The following is a 17016-nucleotide window of genomic DNA, read 5'->3' as shown; positions in this document are numbered from 1 at the left end:
AACCTCTCGTGCAAAGAGAGAGATTATCATTGCCTCCTTTATCTACCAAGGCCCATGCATGCGATATATTTCCTTCATTGCCTCCTATATCTATCAAGGCCCGTGCATTGTGATATATTTCATTCATTGCCTCCTATATCTATCAAGGCCCGTGCATTGTGATATATTTCATTCATTGCCTCCTATATCTATCAAGGCCCGTGCATTGCGATATATTTTTCAAAACAACAACAAAAATGGGAAACCCCAACTCAGAAACATAATAACGTTTTCATTGGATACTTAAGTTTATAGAATCTTCTTGACACGGAGAGGTAATATTTTGGTTTTCCCAACTTGTATTGATAGGTGGTGATCGAATTTGACGCGCGCGCGATGTTTAAAAACTAGGCTTAGCTCTCGTAATGAAATCTGTCTCGAAATCTGTCTCGCGCTGGTCAACCTCTTACGACGTCACCAGGGGTACATTTATAGTTTATTCCGTCTTAATGAGGTATGTGAAATGTCAATTTTCTTTTTCATATTACAAAATGAATAAATTTCTATAAGACTTTTTACTTTGGATCTACTGTTATTATAACTAAATTGATGTTTTAAAACGAAAATTAGCCACTTTTCAAAAAACGTGGCACTAACACTTTAAGTTGCGACGCTGTACAATAATATTTTACAGCGTCTATTCTGACTAGCTAACTCTTTGTTAAAACACCATAAGAGTAGAAGACAGCAACCTGAACCCTCATTGAACGCAACCTAACGATTCGGTGCCAAAGCGCCGAGGATGTTTACTGCGACGACGTCTTTTCCGCTAATGGGGTACAGATGCTACGTTGTTTCGCTTTCATAGCTTTATTCTCTTAATCCGTTACTTTTAATTTTGGGAGAGCTCAAATTTGTATAAGTGTTCCGACCGACTGAAAAATCGAAACCATAAGTCCCCGTTCGTCGCGTAACTTATAAGAATCACTCCAATCAATAACAAAGTCACTCAGTTTTTTGCTTTAGACGAATTCAACGCTTTATTCAATTTCAATCAACTCAAATTCTTTTATTTCAAACTGTTCCTTTACTTTAACTTTTCTTTTGCATTATTTTTTCCGTGGTATCTAAACCTTTTCCATTTCTTTTAATTCCGTGGTATCTAAACCTTTTCCATTATTCCATTATTTCCTAGGTATCTAAACCTTTTCCATTATTCCATTATTTTCGTGATACCTTTCAATTTTCTAAGTTCCATTTTTTAATTATTATGTTCGAAGCTCCTTGCCTGAGCTTCATTTCTTTTATTTCTTATGTCCGACTAAGGGCGTCTAGCTTCTTCGCAAGCCCATTCCCAAGTGATTATTCTTTTACGTCCAAGTGAGGACTCCTAGCTAGGTTTCAAAGTTCCATTTCTATTTTCGACCCCCATATTCAAAGTTCAGTTTATGTTTTTACCAATTTTCAATTTTGGCCAGAGCATCGGCCTTTACCCTTATTATTCTATCCCCTCATTTTCTCTTTTATTTATCTCAACTTTAACTTTTTACTAATGCACGTGCATGTCACATAACACCCTGAATCTTTAATCTGTCCTATCCAAGCTAACAAGTTTTATTACTTTGTTTTTCAAGCGAACCGATCCCTTCGGTCAAAGATTCAGTTTAAAGCAGTTATACTTATTTTTCATACACAAATATCCGACTAAAGCTTTCTATGCTGTTTTACAAGGAACGATAATAGTCCAAAGTTTACAAAAATATAAAACCCAAATGAATACAAACACAAAAAACATGAATATTTTTGCTCGCTCGGGAATTAGGCCTAATTCTTTAAAAACATTCAAAAAATGCACATCAATTCAAAATTCATACACTTATTTTCAACATACGTTACAGTTATAAAGATTTCTACTCCATCCTTCTCTTACTTTCAAGCCTTAAAAATAGGGATTTAACTTAAATCCATTGATGGGGGTCAATGTTCATGTTTTCAATTCCTATTCTCTTCCTAAAATCAGCAGAATATTCTAAAATGTAAATTAGCTTGTGTGGATGACAATGATAAAACGCGATATTTTTTACTACGTTACGGACATCTTGGTGAAAACTTACAATGATAGCATCTTTGCAAAAATAGAAAAAAAACCATACACCACAGTGTTAGGAACAGAAATATACTGCCTTCGTAAATCTATCATTACAATCTATAAAATGTGTTAAAAGAGTTTTGAACAAACGCCAAACATTCTTCTGTTGTAATTTTTTCACCACAATTTTCGTAACCGTTCTTTTTTAATATTAATACAAAACATAGTTGATTAATTTTTAAAACTTTACAAGCGATAACCTTTTGGGTTTTGAAAACTTTAAAACACGTGAACAACCTATAGCACGAAAGCTTTCCAACGACACGTCATTTATACAAATTATAGGTAACTCTGAAGAAAAATTCCTATAAATATTCAGTCACGTACGATCTGAAGGAAAAATTTAGAAGATGATATACACGATAATTCTGATAAATCTGTCATATGTAAAAGGGGGTGTTCTTGGGGTCAAACTGAAAGGGAAAGTTTCAAAAAATATGGCGTCTGCAATAATTAGCACCGAAGTCAGTGATGTGCAAGACTTTCAAGGTTATGAAACAGTCACGAACATGCCAGGATTCTTCCAACATATCCAAGAATCTTTCGAAAGAAGTGCCCGTGTTTGTATTAATGCCGAAGGTGGTCATTTTAACAGTATCTGTAAGTTCATGTTAACATATGTTAAGAATAAAGATAATATCAATGGAACCCATTGAACTGGATGACGAAAGGTACCATAACATTTCAATTAGCTTTACTTTACCAGCATTGGCATACTGCTTGTACCCATTAAATTAACTTCTGCCTGGGAAAGGTCCAATAGCGTTGTTCGATTGAATTCGATTGAAACTTTCTAATAATTTTAAACAAGTTGATGAGGCTGAATACCTTTTCCTCTACATTTATGACCATTTCCTTGTTTTAGGGGCCAATATTTCGGGGCCTTTTCTTTGTTGCAAATTGTTGCAGACCGACCACATGTTCTTTGACACTTTCCACTTAGTTTGACCCCAAGAACAAGCCCATTAATTTAAGAAAGACTTATCAGAAACACCCTGATCAGATAACTTTAAAGGAAAATATATATATTGAGAGAAATGGGCTTTGGGAAATTTATCCTTGGATGAACATGTCCTTTATTCACAAATAGATGGAAGTTAATAGAAAAAAGATAACTTCCGAAATAAAAGCGACGGACGAAACGACAAGACCGAGGAACCAAATCCAAAAGGGAAAGTGAAATTTAGCAATGGTTATGTCATTGAATGCAACCAATGGCTTCTGAAATTTGAGGTAATCGAAGTAATATCTCTCGAAATTCATCTGGCGACGCGTTCCTTCCATTTCGAACACGAACGACAAACTGAAAAGCAAACGCATTAGCCATAAAGGTAAGGTGTACATTCTGCTTGATTATTATCATAAGTTTATAAGATATGTTGCATAAGTTTGACACTTCCTATACTTCGTAATTTTAAAGACTTACTGAGAGCTAGTTTGAGACAGAGACGTGCACGGACCGAGTTTTTCAGGCCCGATCGAAGCCTCGCCCAGGATTTAGCATTTTGAAAAAGTCCGAAGCCCGGCCCGAGTCCTAGTATATAGTTGGTTTTCTGGTCCGGCATGCATTGACGTTTCACCTACGTCACTCTCAGTAACCAGTGACAAACTTATGGAACATATCTTATTAACTTATGATTCCATCAATGGCCAGGTTATAAAACCAGGGACAGATGTAATTTTAGAAACAGGAATGGAGAACGGCTAGTGACGTTCGCGGATCCCATTGCCCTCTACATTATGGAAGCTAGCGTCCGAAACTCCTTTGTCATCTGCTCCTGGTCCGATTCATAGTCCAGTATAGAGCCCCTCCCTCCAACACGTAACAAAAATTTTAAACTATCTTATTGGCTCACTTAAACTACGTTTTGATGACGTTACTGACGGGGACGGCGAATATAATTCCTTTTAACCGCTGTCGCTATGTCCCGCCTCTTCTTTCATACCCCCGTCGCGGGCAATGGGGTTCGGGACTTGACGCGCGCCCAGACTACTCTGTTCTCCATTCCTGCTTCTAAAATTAAATCTCTCCCTGATTATACCAAAATAATTTGTATTTAATTAAGTGAACAAAAACGTGGCACGAAATATGACCTTACCTTTGCTGAAGCGCTTCGTAGATTCGGTTATTGCGTTTCCTCAAACTTCGTGATACCGGGTAATAGACGAGATCGACGCGTGATAAGCTGCCAATGTGAACCTTCCCTCTGACTTCATGCTTTATATCGGCATGCTTTCCAAATATTTCCTCGATAATATAGACGAAATTGCTGGTTGTAGTGTAAATAGCCATTTTCATGCTCGAAGTTTTCAACCTCCCGAGAATAACCGTCGGAAAGTTGTCCATTGACACGGCGTAAATCTGCATTTTAGGATTCCGGCAATATTTAGAGTACTGCAGCTGGATTACACGAAAAAGAAAAAATAGTTTGAATTGCCCGACGGTTATTTGCAGAGTGTCTAGTGCATTCTGGGTAGAGGAATTTGGCTTGACATTACGGTCGTAGGCATACACATTTTATACCCATCTGCTGAGTAAAGGTATAAAAGTTTTTAGATGGAAGGCTATTGTAAAAGAAGCTGGTTACTCGGATTAAAGTCGTACTCTACATTGTTGGATATTTCCTGGTTTTAGGAGCCAGTGTTTGGGTAGCCATATCTCCGTAACCAAATGTTGTACACCCCATGTTCTTTGATACTGTCCCAATAATCACGCTCCTTCATTATTGATGGACTTTTCATAAACACCCTGTATAATCCTGCCATTTGATAAATCCGGTCCTATAAAATCCTACAATTTTGTGAATGGAATCCCATTTTCCGTATTAAAAAATTCTATAAAAGAGTTGATGCCCTGCTATAGGCTAAAATATCATTTCATTCTCCGTTTAACGAATTGAAATTTTGGTCCAATTTAAATTTAACAAATTAAAGTGCGTAACAACTAGGGATTTTCTTCATGTTGACATTTTATGAAAATTTAAAATTAATTAAAATAACGCACCCACTCTCCGAGTTCTTTGTATTCGTAAGAAAATCTCCGCACAAAGAGTGTATAATTGAAAAATCCTGTTCTGTTGCAAATGTCGCTGTAATGTTCAATCTTGTCGTATTTTGTGGAGGAAAACTCCCCCTTCATTTCACATCCCAAATACAGTGACAGTACTGTCACGGAGATGAGCCACAATCCCAAAACGTTTTTACTGAAGGCATTCAATCGAGCAAACGACAAGAATGCTAAACAACAAATATTACCAAATATTTAAGGCAGATAAAAATTAAATGTATTATTATAATATTATAATCCTGTGGCTTTCTACAACCAGACAAAATAAAAGCCACTTTACTGATATTCAGTAAATAACATTATAAAGTTGGTTTCTTCGCTAAAATATTTAAAGTAAAGCTCAGGTAACATAACATTGTACCAAAAGTAATATATATATTTATAAATATAAATAAATGATCTCTTATTACAATAATTAGCATTTAATTAGTCTTTAAAACGAGGACTACTGCGCCGCCATTAGTTTAGTGGCGTCCACTAAACCGAACCTCTTACCCTTAACATACCGTCACTTCTCTCAGCCTGTTAGAATTCAACCAATCCCGTAGGGGGAAGTGGTTCGATTAACCAATGGCGGCACATTAGTCCTCGTTTTTAAGACTTAATTAAATGCTAATTATTGTAATAAGAGATCATTTATTTATATATATATTTTTTGTAACAAGAGATCATTTATTTATTTTTTATATTTTTCTTTTTATATTTCGAAAAAAGACCGATATTTTAAGTGGCCAAATAACATAGATCGAAGACATTTTTCCTTCTGCATCTATGACCGCGTATCCAGTGGAAAATTGTATAATATCAAATAATAAAACTTGAATTCAATTGAATTTAAACATGAAACCAAGATATATTTCGTCATTATTTTTATATGCAAATGCTACATATGTTTAGTTCATGAAAAGCACAATAATTTCATGTTAATCAGAAAAGAAAATTTATGTTTCGAATCGAAGGGATGATATTTTGTACGCCAGTTGCTTTATTTTGGCAATTGGCCTTATTCCAATTCAGCACCACCGGAACAGGGTTTAGCAAATACTCCCATAGACACTGGGTAACTTGCAAAGGTTAGCAGAATCAAAGCCAGGTGGCTCGAGCTCCGCGCCATCTGACGGTGATTCTGCGAACCTTCGTAAGTTACACAGTCTCTATGGGAGTAGTTTCCAGTCCATCCGCCAGTGGCGCTGAATAGGAATAACGCCAATTAATGGTATTACCTTCGTTTAAGAACAGAATAAGTAGGCTCCATAGCTTATGGAGCGCATTTTGAACATAATCAAAAACGCCTCTCAATATGTGTCTGGACGCAATCGTCAAAATGACCGAAATGAAAACGGCGCTTAATCCAATCAGTATCAAAACCTGAAATTAATATCAATACAAGCTTTGAGCGGCCTATAGTTCAGTTCTACAATTCAGTAATAGCACATTTCTCTATTTCAATTTTTGTAGTTTGAAAGTCACACTCTGTAAATGCAGCGTGGCAAAACATAGTTCCAACGTGCATAAGTTCATAAGATATGTTCCCTAAGTTTGTCACTGGTTACTAAGAGCTTGCCATGAAGTGATGTAGATGAATCGTCAGATTCTCGTAAAGCGACACCTGGTTGGGCGCTGTCATAGGCTAAATAAAGACCAAATGTGAAGATTTAGGCAAAACTGAGTGTAGTAAATTCTCGCGTCGTTTTCGAAATAGCTATCAGCAAATCTCTAGTATTACGAAGTATAGGTAGTGTCATACTTATGGAACATATCTTATAAACTGATTCTACGAGTCATAGCTTTGTATGTAGCAGAACAATCAGGAAATTTACTATTTTTAAACACAGAGTAGGACGCCTTTTTACCTCTCCGTGTGACGTAGTCCTGGAGAGGTTTTGTAACGGCCGTGTCTGTGTGTGTGTCTCTGTCTGTGTGTCTGTCTGTCCGTTGTTACACCCACGTGACCGCGTTCGCAGTTTGCGTATCGGAGCAAACGTATTCCCAATTTCCGGACCGCATTGACAGTTCACATAAATTTGGAAAATTGTATTTTCTCCGTTGGCTACTTTATACTTGAGTTCTCACACCACCATATTTGGTCTTCGTCCATCCCACATGAACACCAGTCTGGTACTTTTCTGGCTTCCGACACCACCATCTTCTGATCTTTGTCAATCCCACATTGACACCAGTCTGCACTTACACTGGCTTCTAACACCACCATCCACTGGTCGTCCGTCTATTCCACATAGAGACCAATCTGTATCATTTGCTTCTACTCCATTATCATCGTTGGGTTTTAGGATATTCGCGGCGATCAGTTAGGATTACGATAAACGTCTAGCATCCCTAGGGTAGGATCGGCCACCAAAGGTTTTCGCAATTGCGCTTTTCCTTACTACTATAAGGGAAACGATTTCCATATATATACCAAAATTTTAAAAGAATCGGGTTAGAGGGGTACGCTTCAATTTAAACGTCAATATTAGCAAAGTTTGAGAAGATAATTGGTATAACTTTATTTTAAACGATTTAACTATTATTAATGTTAATTATTGATGATTAAAATAGTTAAAAAAAATTATATTTATTTAAATGTTAAAGATAAACCTCTCGTGCAAAGAGAGAGATTATCATTGCCTCCTATATCTACCAAGGCCCGTGCATGCGATATATTTCCTTCATTGCCTCCTATATCTATCAAGGCCCGTGCATTGTGATATATTTCATTCATTGCCTCCTATATCTATCAAGGCCCGTGCATTGAGATATATTTCATTCATTAACTCCTATATCTATCAAGGCCCGTGCATTGCGATATATTTTTCAAAACAACAACAAAAATGGGAAGCTCCTCTCAGAAACATAATAATTTATATTCTCTGTATAAGAAATGAAAATATGGATAATATTGCGCTCCTTCTATAATGGTATGAATCCTTGCCTGTCTATTAATATTTTTACGTAGGAGTAATACGTTTTTAGCGAAGTCTAGAGAGGATAAACATAAGTAGTGGTCGGCGTTTGGACAAGATAATCCACAGAATTTTGGTTAATCAGTTATCCATGGATAATAATCAGATAATTATTCGTGATTACATTGCATTAAGCATAGACTTCCCGTGGATAATTTCAAATTATGGATAAAGATAAAACAAACAGATATTATCCTATCCAAATGCCGACCACTAAACATAAGCCAGATTGTTTCGGAAAAAATACTGCTTCCACTAATGGGTTTATACTCCTTGTTACTGTTGTATAGAGTAATCATGATAAAAGCTTAAAAAATACGAGAGGACAGACCTTTTTTATCCTCTTGTTTTATTCTTAATAAGAATATAAAACATTTATTTTGTATCAAAAAATAATTTTTGGTGCTAAGATTGCTTTAGAAAAATCCAAACGGTTAGGCATTGGTAAAAAAGACATGTGTAAGCTATTTGCAGAGATGATAATTGTTTTACATGTTTTAAATAAGACTGAAGCTTCCATTATTGTGTTTATGCTCCTTGTTTGTTTGACTGAAAACCATCTAGGTGTAGATAAGAGTCAAACCAAAAATTTCAAAAATATATATTTTAAATCCAATCAGATACGCCCACCTAGTTGAAAATAGACCTTTTAAATTTGCGGGAGCCATTCTTGAGAATTTTTCTTTGCTTGTAGGTTGTCAATTTATCTACCAGTAAATATTTGTGTTTGGAAGTTGGATATTAAGTGGTTGTAAAGAGCCAGCAGGTTTTTGCCGCTTCTTCTTGTGAGTATTTGATTTTTGTATGTAAAATGGAGGAAGATAATGTTGAGAGTAAGGATGAAATGCGGAAGCGCAAAGCGCGGGAATGGATGAGGGCAAAAAGGTCGACGTTTTCATTGTATACTTCAGGTTATATAATCTTCTCGACACGGAGAGGTAATATTTTGGTTTTCCCAACTTGTTGATTTATTATATAATTAATACTTCCGTTTTCGTAATCTCAACATAATTTTTTGGAAGAGATAAGGCCTAAGTTTGCTCGGTATACCGATGTCAGGTGTGTGAAATGGGGGAAAATACTTTCCCCTTTTGTATAAGGAAAGATAACCTTTTTTTCCTCTCCGAGTGGCGTATGTACTGAAACGTTCTAATTTCGACGTTCTGTCTGTGTGTTTGTTTGTTTGTCTGTCTGTGGTTGTGGAATAGTTCTGGGAGAGCTAGGGTTTTATATCTCACGGACTACTTACGAACCGACTGAAAAATCCGTAAATAGTGATCTTAAGGTTGTTTTGAAAGGATTTCACGAGAATTAATATTAACAAGAAATTTTACTATTTAATAGCACAATTTAACGACGACAATTTACAGTTTAAAATCTTTCTCTTTTGGAGCGTCCGCGACAATTCAACAAATTATTCTTAAGTTTAAAATTGACCTTTTGGGTCTGAGCTCTAGTTGAAAAAGTGATTTGATTTTAGTTTACTAGTCTGGTTGTAAGGTGTTTTGTTGAGTTTTTTAAGATAAAATTTATAGATAAGGAGCCGCGGTTTACAGTTAGACGAAATGACGTAATCTATAGTCTAAAAAACTAATGTTAAAGGTATTTTCTTTCATACTATTCTTAACTGATTGCAATAAAAAAAATATAAGTTTTACAGATTATCGGATTGGTTTTTTATAAAATTTGGTTAAAGTCTAAAAATATTCAACACTCCCCCAAAAATAATTAGAATGATTATTTTTATAAGAATATTTTCATCTAAGTGATCTAATTAATTTCCATAGCGTATAGGAGGGATGTGGGTCGTCTTATTATGTTTCCGTTAGGAGTGCGTACCAAATAGGAGCGAATATTCCCGTCGCGACCTTTAATTGCTTCTGTTACAACGGCTAGCTTCCACATTTGTTTGGAAACCTTTTCTTCGTGGATAAGCACGACATCTCCAACCTCCATGTCTCTTAGCTTCCCTTTAGCTAGAACGTGATGCGCATTGCGTAACTCCATCAAATACTCTTTTTTCCAACGTTTCCATAAGCGTTGTTCTAACGCGACACGTGACTTTAAATTTCTGGACATTTGTTTTTGTGAAGTTGGAATGTCCGCTTCTTTTGGTCGTTGAGGTGGCAGGGAAGTAAGTCGTTGGCCCATCAAAAAATGCGAAGACGTGAGAGGTGTTGGTTCGGTGGCTTCATTGTAGACATATGTCATAGGACGAGAGTTGATAATGGATTCAGTTTCGACCAGGACGGTTTCCATTTCTTGATATGATAAGGTAGCGCGGCCTAGGACTTTCTTTAGGATGGTCTTTACCGACCGTACTAGCCTTTCCCAGAAGCCGCCCCACCAGGCGGCTCTGTCCGCAATAAATTTCCAGGTGATGGATTTTGTTCCGAAGAAATTTTGGGTAGCTTGAACGCCCGAATGGTAGCATTCCCAGTGGCTTCTTATCATGAGAAGTTTCGTTAGGTGCTGTTTTTTACTAAGGATGATCGGGTGCTTTTCGGTTTCTGTCAATCTTGAGTTATGCAATCGCCCACCTACGCACAGAAGTCCATTCTCGTTTAGCGTGGGTTTTAGACTGGCGATTTTCGAGTCTTTCTTAATGATGCTTCCCGTAGTTAGGGCTTCAATTTCTGTCTGGTAGTCTAGCTTTTGAACGCAGTTACAGCTCCACGTTCTATCCTTTGCTTTCTGCTGGCGTTTATGAATCGGTGGACGTAGGCCGTGATTCGTAAAACCTTATTGATGGAATAATACTTCTGGAGGTCCATTAGGTTGGATATACCTCTCCCGAATTCGTCTGGGCTACTCTGAATGGTTAGATCTGTTTTTCTGGTTTCCGCTTGCAGGTCCGTGTCCTTGACTTCTATTTTTTCTGAGGGCCATTCTGATCTGTTCTTCTTAAGCCAGTGAGGGCCCTGCCACAAAAGGTTATTGTTCAGGATGTCTTCGGCCTTGGCACCTCTACTGGGAATGTCAGCAGGGTTTTCGGTTCCTGGGCAGTGATACCAGTCCTTTGTTTTGGTTAATTCCTGGATCTCCTTGACTCGATTATGGACAAAAGGCTTCCAAGTTTTTGCCTTCGACTTGATCCAATAGAGGGCAACCATAGAGTCACTCCATAGGTATTCTTCCATCTCCGTTTGAAATACTGATTTTACGTTTCTAAGCAGACGAGCAGCGAGGAGGCAAGCCATAAGTTCCAGGCGGGGTGGGAAAAGATCTTCGATTGGTGCAACTCTTGTCTTGCTAGCTACGAATGAGACTTCTTGTTTTCCAGATTCGGTGACGCAACGTAGATAGATGATAACAGCATAGGCTTTCGTGCTGGCGTCACAGAAGGCATGAAGTTCTTGATGGACTATTTTTTCCGAAGTGTGGTAGCATCTCTTAAGTTTAATCTTGCGGATCAGGGGCATTTCTAGACTCCATTTTTCAAATTCGTCTTTGATTCCAGCTGGCAAAACTTCATCCCATTTGACCTTCTCTTTCCAAAGTTGCTGAAACAGCATTTTCGCTCTAATGACGTAAGGAGCAAGTATTCCGATCGGATCGTATATTTGAGATACGGCGCTTAACAAGTGTCTCTTGGTTAATTTTCCTTCTTGGAGTACTTTTAACAACTTAGTTAGGTCAAAGGAGAATTCATCTGTGTCTGAATTCCATAGAATCCCCAAGATCTTTTTGTTGTGATCTTCTTCCAAAACAGAGGTTCCGATTTCCCTTTTCCATTTTTCTAGAAGCTCCGGAGAATTAGTTCTAAACTTCCTCAAAGTCATGTTAGCTTTGCTAAGTATGCTGGAGGCCGAGATGGATAGATTGTATGCCGATTCAACGTCTTTTCCTCCGCTACACAGATCGTCCACGTATAAATCGTCCCGTAGGGCCTCGACAACTTGCTGATCCTCTTCCAGTTTGTTTTTAAGGTGTAGCTTGATTGTAGCCGCGAGTAAAAATGGGCTCGACGTTACACCAAATGGTACGCGAGTCATTCTTAGTTCTTGGAATTGGTTTTCTACGAGTCGACCTTTATTTTCTGTCACCCACAAGAACCTGACCGAGTCTCTTTCTTCCTTGTTAAGAGACACCTGAAGGAAGGCTTTGGCAATATCCGCAGTTACAGCTATGCGATGGCTTCGGAATCTTAGTAGTAGCTGGAGAAGGTCCGGGTTTAAGTTGGGTCCGGCAGATAGACAATCATTTAGGCTGGGCTGGTCTTTAGCGTGGGCGGAGCCATCCATTACTACTCTTAGACTGGTAGTTGAGCTTTCGTCTCTACGCACCCCTTGGTGGGGCAAATAATAGGTTCCTACTGGTCGGATTTCTGGATTCTCCACTGGTTCAACTATCCCTAATTTTACTTGTTCTTCAATAATGGTTTTGTACTCGTGGTATAGGATGGGATCTCTCTTGAATTTCTGTACTAAGCTTCTAGCTCTCTGCGTTGCTAATGGTAGGTTATTTGGCAAGTCTTCTTTAGGTAATTTCCAAGGGAATTTGACTTGGTATCTGCCGTCTTCAAAGGTGGTTTCTGTTTCGAATTTCTCTAAGACTTCTGTACCATTAGGATCTTCGTCTGGCTTGTCATGAATCCCTAGAGATTCAAGATCCCAGAATTTGCACATGGTCTCTGACAGCTTTGCTTCTGATACGCTTATGTGCATAGCCACTATTTGGGTATTGTTGACTGAAAGAGTGTAGGTTACGGGTCCTTGTATAACCCATCCGATCTTGGTTTCAGTTGCTGCTAGTTTTCCGTCTATCATCTCGATTCTTCCTGAAGCCAAGTCGTAATACTGGTCGGCTCCTATCAATAGCTCAATACTGCTGGCTGTGGGCGTATCTTCTGTGGGTTCATCGGCTAAGATTAGGTTACGCGATCTGGCAAATTCTTGAACTTTGGTACAGTTTACGAGGGTTAGGGCGTTGCAAAGGAACGGTACTTCTATGGCGGTGATTTCAATCACTTCATTGGCTTCTCTCGCGTTTTTCAGGGCTACTCGTACGACTCTTCTGGTACACTTGCGGGGAGCAGCGTTCATAAATTCAGCTATCTCCAATGATTGCTGTCCGACTACTGGTAGATTTAGTTTTCTCGATATGTCTTCCTTTATGAATGTGGCTTGGCTTCCGTTATCTAATAGGCATCTAATCTTCTGTTGGCTTCCGCTTTCTTCTGGTGAACTAACTAGGGCCATGGCAGTTTGTAAGACAACCATGTTTCGGCATCCTGCGACAGTGGTTACGCTGATTCTTTTGGGTACGGTTTCTGGGTTGGCTTCTGTAACTCTATTTTCTTTAGGGGGTTGAGATCTTTCGTTTTTATCGCTCTTGTGAAACTTATTGTCTTCGCAAATTACGCAATTATGGCGTCGACGGCAAATCTTGCAGCTTTGAAAGCGAGAACTGCATTGACGTGCGGTGTGACCGATTCGGGTGCATATAAAACATCGTCCTTGGCTTTTAATAATTTCTTTCTTATCTTCTAGGGTATAGTTCGCGCATTCGATGGTAGGGTGAGCGGAAACTTTGCAGAATATGCAGTAGATTCGCGGTCCGGCGTAACGCTTACGTTTAATGCAGTGGCGCTGGGATAATTAGGCTTAGGTCGTTCGCGATGCTCGTATTTTGGTGCAGATGTCTGGTATTTTTCCGATTTTGACACGCGTTTGTCACACTTGATATTTTTTAACCTGGCGCTAGTCTCTCTACCCTGAACTTCACTTTTTATGAACTTTATTAAATGCTCTACATCCCAGTCCTCAATGTCCTTTCTTTGCATGCTATATTTTAACCTAATATCATCAGGTAGACAACCTACTATAGCTGGGAACAGTGTGGGACCATTAGCCTTTAAATCTAAGCCTTTTTCAACAGGCTCTAATTTCACGCATTCAATGTTGGCTCTTTCATGTTTTCCACTTTCCTCCTACGTTATAAACAATTAACAATAATTGAACTAATACTTTTAACCTGATTCTCTTTCACATCGACTACGAAAATGAAGAATGTTACAAACCATCAGATCCTTGATTTCACTTTCCAACTCCTTAATGACCCCATTGAGCCTTTCTTTCAATCTCGTCCAGTTTCTTATTTATCATAAATAAAATTGTCATTCTCACTTCTTTCATGTTTGATATTAAACCATTACACTGAAAAAAATAGACTGCATTACAAAATGGGACTTTCTTATATGCAGAATGTCTTAAAGTGTCCAGAAAGAAAACAGAGAAATCAATGACTTGAATAAAGGGGGAAACAGAAGGAGTTTTTTCGTCAAGGGCGCCACCAGAGGCTTGGGGGCGCGATAGCTTTGCAAGAACTATAAGCAAGGCTGCAGTTTGTGTGTGTGGGCATTATTATTATTATTATTATTATTGAGGAGGGTACGCGCCCTAGCACCGATGCCAAAGGCATATTGTGCATCCTCGTATTCAGGCCTTGAATAGGCCCGTAGCTGCAGCGTAGCGAAGAATTCGCTCCACCGCAATAGAGGAGACCCTTGAGGGCTCCACAGTGTGTGAATCAAAATGTTCTAGTCTAAGCGAGGCGAAGCAGTCGCACTCGCAGAGTACGTGAGCGGATGTTTCATCCTTCTCCCGGCACGACCTGCAGAGAGGGTCGTCAGCAAAACCCATCAGATGGAGGTGTCTATTAAGCCGACAGTGTCCGGTCAGAAGACCGGTGGCCAGCCTAATATCCCATCTGCTGAGCGAAATTAGGTCTCTAGCGCGAGACCTACAGGGACCATTGACTAACTGTTTTGTCTGTCTCTGGCCCTCCATGTTATGCCAGAGCTGGTTTTGTATGACAGTCAACCTGTCATGCAGACTCCGTTTGACGTGCCCGTAGGGGATGGGGACGGCCGGCTCCGGCCCCAAGAGCTTGGCCTCCGAGCCTCTTTTCGCAAAACTATCGGCTTGCTCATTGCCATAATACCCGCTATGCCCTGGCACCCAATACAACAGAACCCTGTTGCAGGACGCCAGTCGCGCTAGCAGATCAAGGCAGCTGCGCACCAGTTGAGAGGTAATCTCACATTGGTTCAGCGCATTCAAGGCGGCCTGACTGTCAGAGTAAATTCTCACAGTCCGTCCGGTATACCTTTTGTTAATACAGTAATCTGCACAATAACAGATCGCGGCAATTTCCGCCTGGAACACACTAGCAAAGGTGCCCAGGCAAGCAGAAAAACCGACCCTTGTGGTTTGGCAGTAATAGCCGGTGTGTGGGCATACAGCTCCCACAAGGCATTTGTGTTGCCCTTTAATAACGCTATAAATGGTCGAGGGATGTGTTTCCATAAGCCTAAGGTTTTTCTATTGCGATTTATACTTTAAAGCAAATATCAGCTACTGTGGCGCCCGTAACACACTGATTAACCTAATACACACCAATTTTATGTAGCCAAAGGCAGGAACCAATCAGAAATCGTCCTCAAGTGCGGAGCTAGACCTAGCCTTTGATAAGCTTATAGGGACTTGGCAGTACTACGTCATGCAACGTCAGGCTACCTTCCACTAGTGCTAAAAAACATACCAGGAGGAGGGGCTTATATAGCTTTCATTCTGTTAAAAAAACATACCATAATGGCGCTGGGGGCGGAGTTAAGCCCGAATTGCCAAGTCCCTGTTGGGTCAGTCAACTCCACCCCTCGACTATGGGAGCATCTAGTGCCGTTTTTTTACCCTAAACCACAGTCACAGCTGAGACTCGCTTTAAAGGGATACTAGTCTTACTAGATTGGATGGCTCATGTTGTACTGGTCAAAACGCTATAGGCTTTGAAACTCACCTTGGCTTTTAGCTGCTTTATTTGATCATCTTTGCTTAAATGATCACAGTTACAATCATTCTCCTCCATTTCCTATAAACAAAGTCCAGTTTTTTGAAATTTAAAATTCCTGTGCAAACCACGGATAATTTCTCAAGTACCTCTTTAAAGGGTCTCTAAAGAGGTCGGCGGAGCGTTGGAATTTTTTTTTTTAAAACGTTGTTATTGACGTCACAATCCCCGGGGGGGTGAGCAAAACGAAAGTCTTTCCTTCTAGCAAACGCAGCGGGGGTCTCGGACTATCGCGGGTCAGAGCTGGGGAAACGCCGAAGCAGAGCGGCACTCAACCAATCACAAGAGAGGGGAGGATGGGTGGGGTGAGTTTCTTTTAAATAAATATTCAACGGTCCGCCGACCTCTTTACAGTCCCTTTAAGCGCCACACTTTGAAGACTTATTAAACTCATTTCGGAAATGTCTGACTCTAAAGACATAACTTTTCAAACTAGAGCTATTTTATCAAAAACAAACAACAAATCCTTTACGAAAATCATTCCCCCAATGTTGCCAAATAAACTGAAAGAGAAGATACAAAGGCTACAAGTTACAGAATAATAAAATTTAAAGCGAAAATTCAAAACCCATTCAGGTTGGGGCCAATTTCGGTTCAAATTGTGTAGCAGTCATAGTAGCAGACGATGGTATAAGAGCGGCACAAGAATTCCCTAATTTCCCCTTTTAACTTTTCAATAAAGTGCTTCAAAGGGAGAATTATTCAATTCTAAATCTGAACTTCTCAAGGCGAATGAGCGCTATCAAGGAACAATAAAAATTTCAGGCCTTGATTCTGCAGAAACGGTCATTAACGATGACATCAAATACCTCTCCCATTTTCATTGCTCCATGGAAGCTCAATGAGTTAACTTGGAGGAGATGGTGGGCTGGAGTAAAATGTTGGTGGAACATGTGCGGCAATGAGTCTCCAGGAGTACCTTGCGGACGCCACTACCCTTCCATAGTTGATTATTAAGTTCTGCCGCGTAGCACCATTGTAATTGTATGAGAGTAGTTTCTATTTTT

The 17016-nt window shown here is 39.3% G+C and overlaps 3 protein-coding genes across 12 annotated transcripts; all 3 read right to left on the bottom strand.

The window, feature by feature from the left end:
* Positions 1 to 992: 992 nt before the first annotated feature.
* On the bottom strand, positions 993 to 7257 carry LOC149679240 (uncharacterized). The gene is made up of 5 exons (XM_089834905.1): positions 7049 to 7257; positions 6419 to 6563; positions 5133 to 5365; positions 4228 to 4529; positions 993 to 3431 (listed from the first exon to the last, which is right to left on the bottom strand). The coding sequence occupies exons 3-5, from the start codon at positions 5265 to 5267 to the stop codon at positions 3209 to 3211; spliced, it is 660 nt and encodes a 219-aa protein (XP_089691031.1). The 5' UTR covers positions 5268 to 5365; positions 6419 to 6563; positions 7049 to 7257; the 3' UTR covers positions 993 to 3208.
* A 2214-nt stretch (positions 7258 to 9471) lies between these two features.
* Positions 9472 to 16732, bottom strand: LOC149679238 (uncharacterized). Of its 10 annotated transcripts, XM_089834894.1 has the most exons (6): positions 16099 to 16732; positions 15959 to 16030; positions 15750 to 15880; positions 15559 to 15690; positions 14181 to 14316; positions 9472 to 14090 (listed from the first exon to the last, which is right to left on the bottom strand). In XM_089834894.1, the coding sequence occupies exon 6, from the start codon at positions 13378 to 13380 to the stop codon at positions 10807 to 10809; it is 2574 nt and encodes an 857-aa protein (XP_089691020.1). In that variant the 5' UTR covers positions 13381 to 14090; positions 14181 to 14316; positions 15559 to 15690; positions 15750 to 15880; positions 15959 to 16030; positions 16099 to 16732; the 3' UTR covers positions 9472 to 10806. The 10 variants fall into 10 exon arrangements, with proteins under 10 accessions (XP_089691020.1, XP_089691022.1, XP_089691021.1 ...); XM_089834896.1 differs by lacking the exon at positions 15559 to 15690; XM_089834895.1 differs by lacking the exon at positions 15750 to 15880.
* LOC149679239 (uncharacterized) lies at positions 9929 to 10612 on the bottom strand. The gene has a single exon (XM_089835808.1). It carries the CDS (start codon positions 10610 to 10612, stop codon positions 9929 to 9931), a length of 684 nt encoding a protein of 227 aa, XP_089691934.1.
* Positions 16733 to 17016: the final 284 nt, after the last annotated feature.

This window comes from Phalangium opilio, unplaced genomic scaffold (assembly GCF_054372755.1).
Source record: "Phalangium opilio isolate 3A_F unplaced genomic scaffold, DU_Popi_V2 ptg000041l_1, whole genome shotgun sequence".
Taxonomy (NCBI): domain Eukaryota; kingdom Metazoa; phylum Arthropoda; class Arachnida; order Opiliones; family Phalangiidae; genus Phalangium; species Phalangium opilio.
Note: the sequence above shows the minus strand (reverse complement) of the source record. Positions and strands in the feature narration are given on the sequence as shown.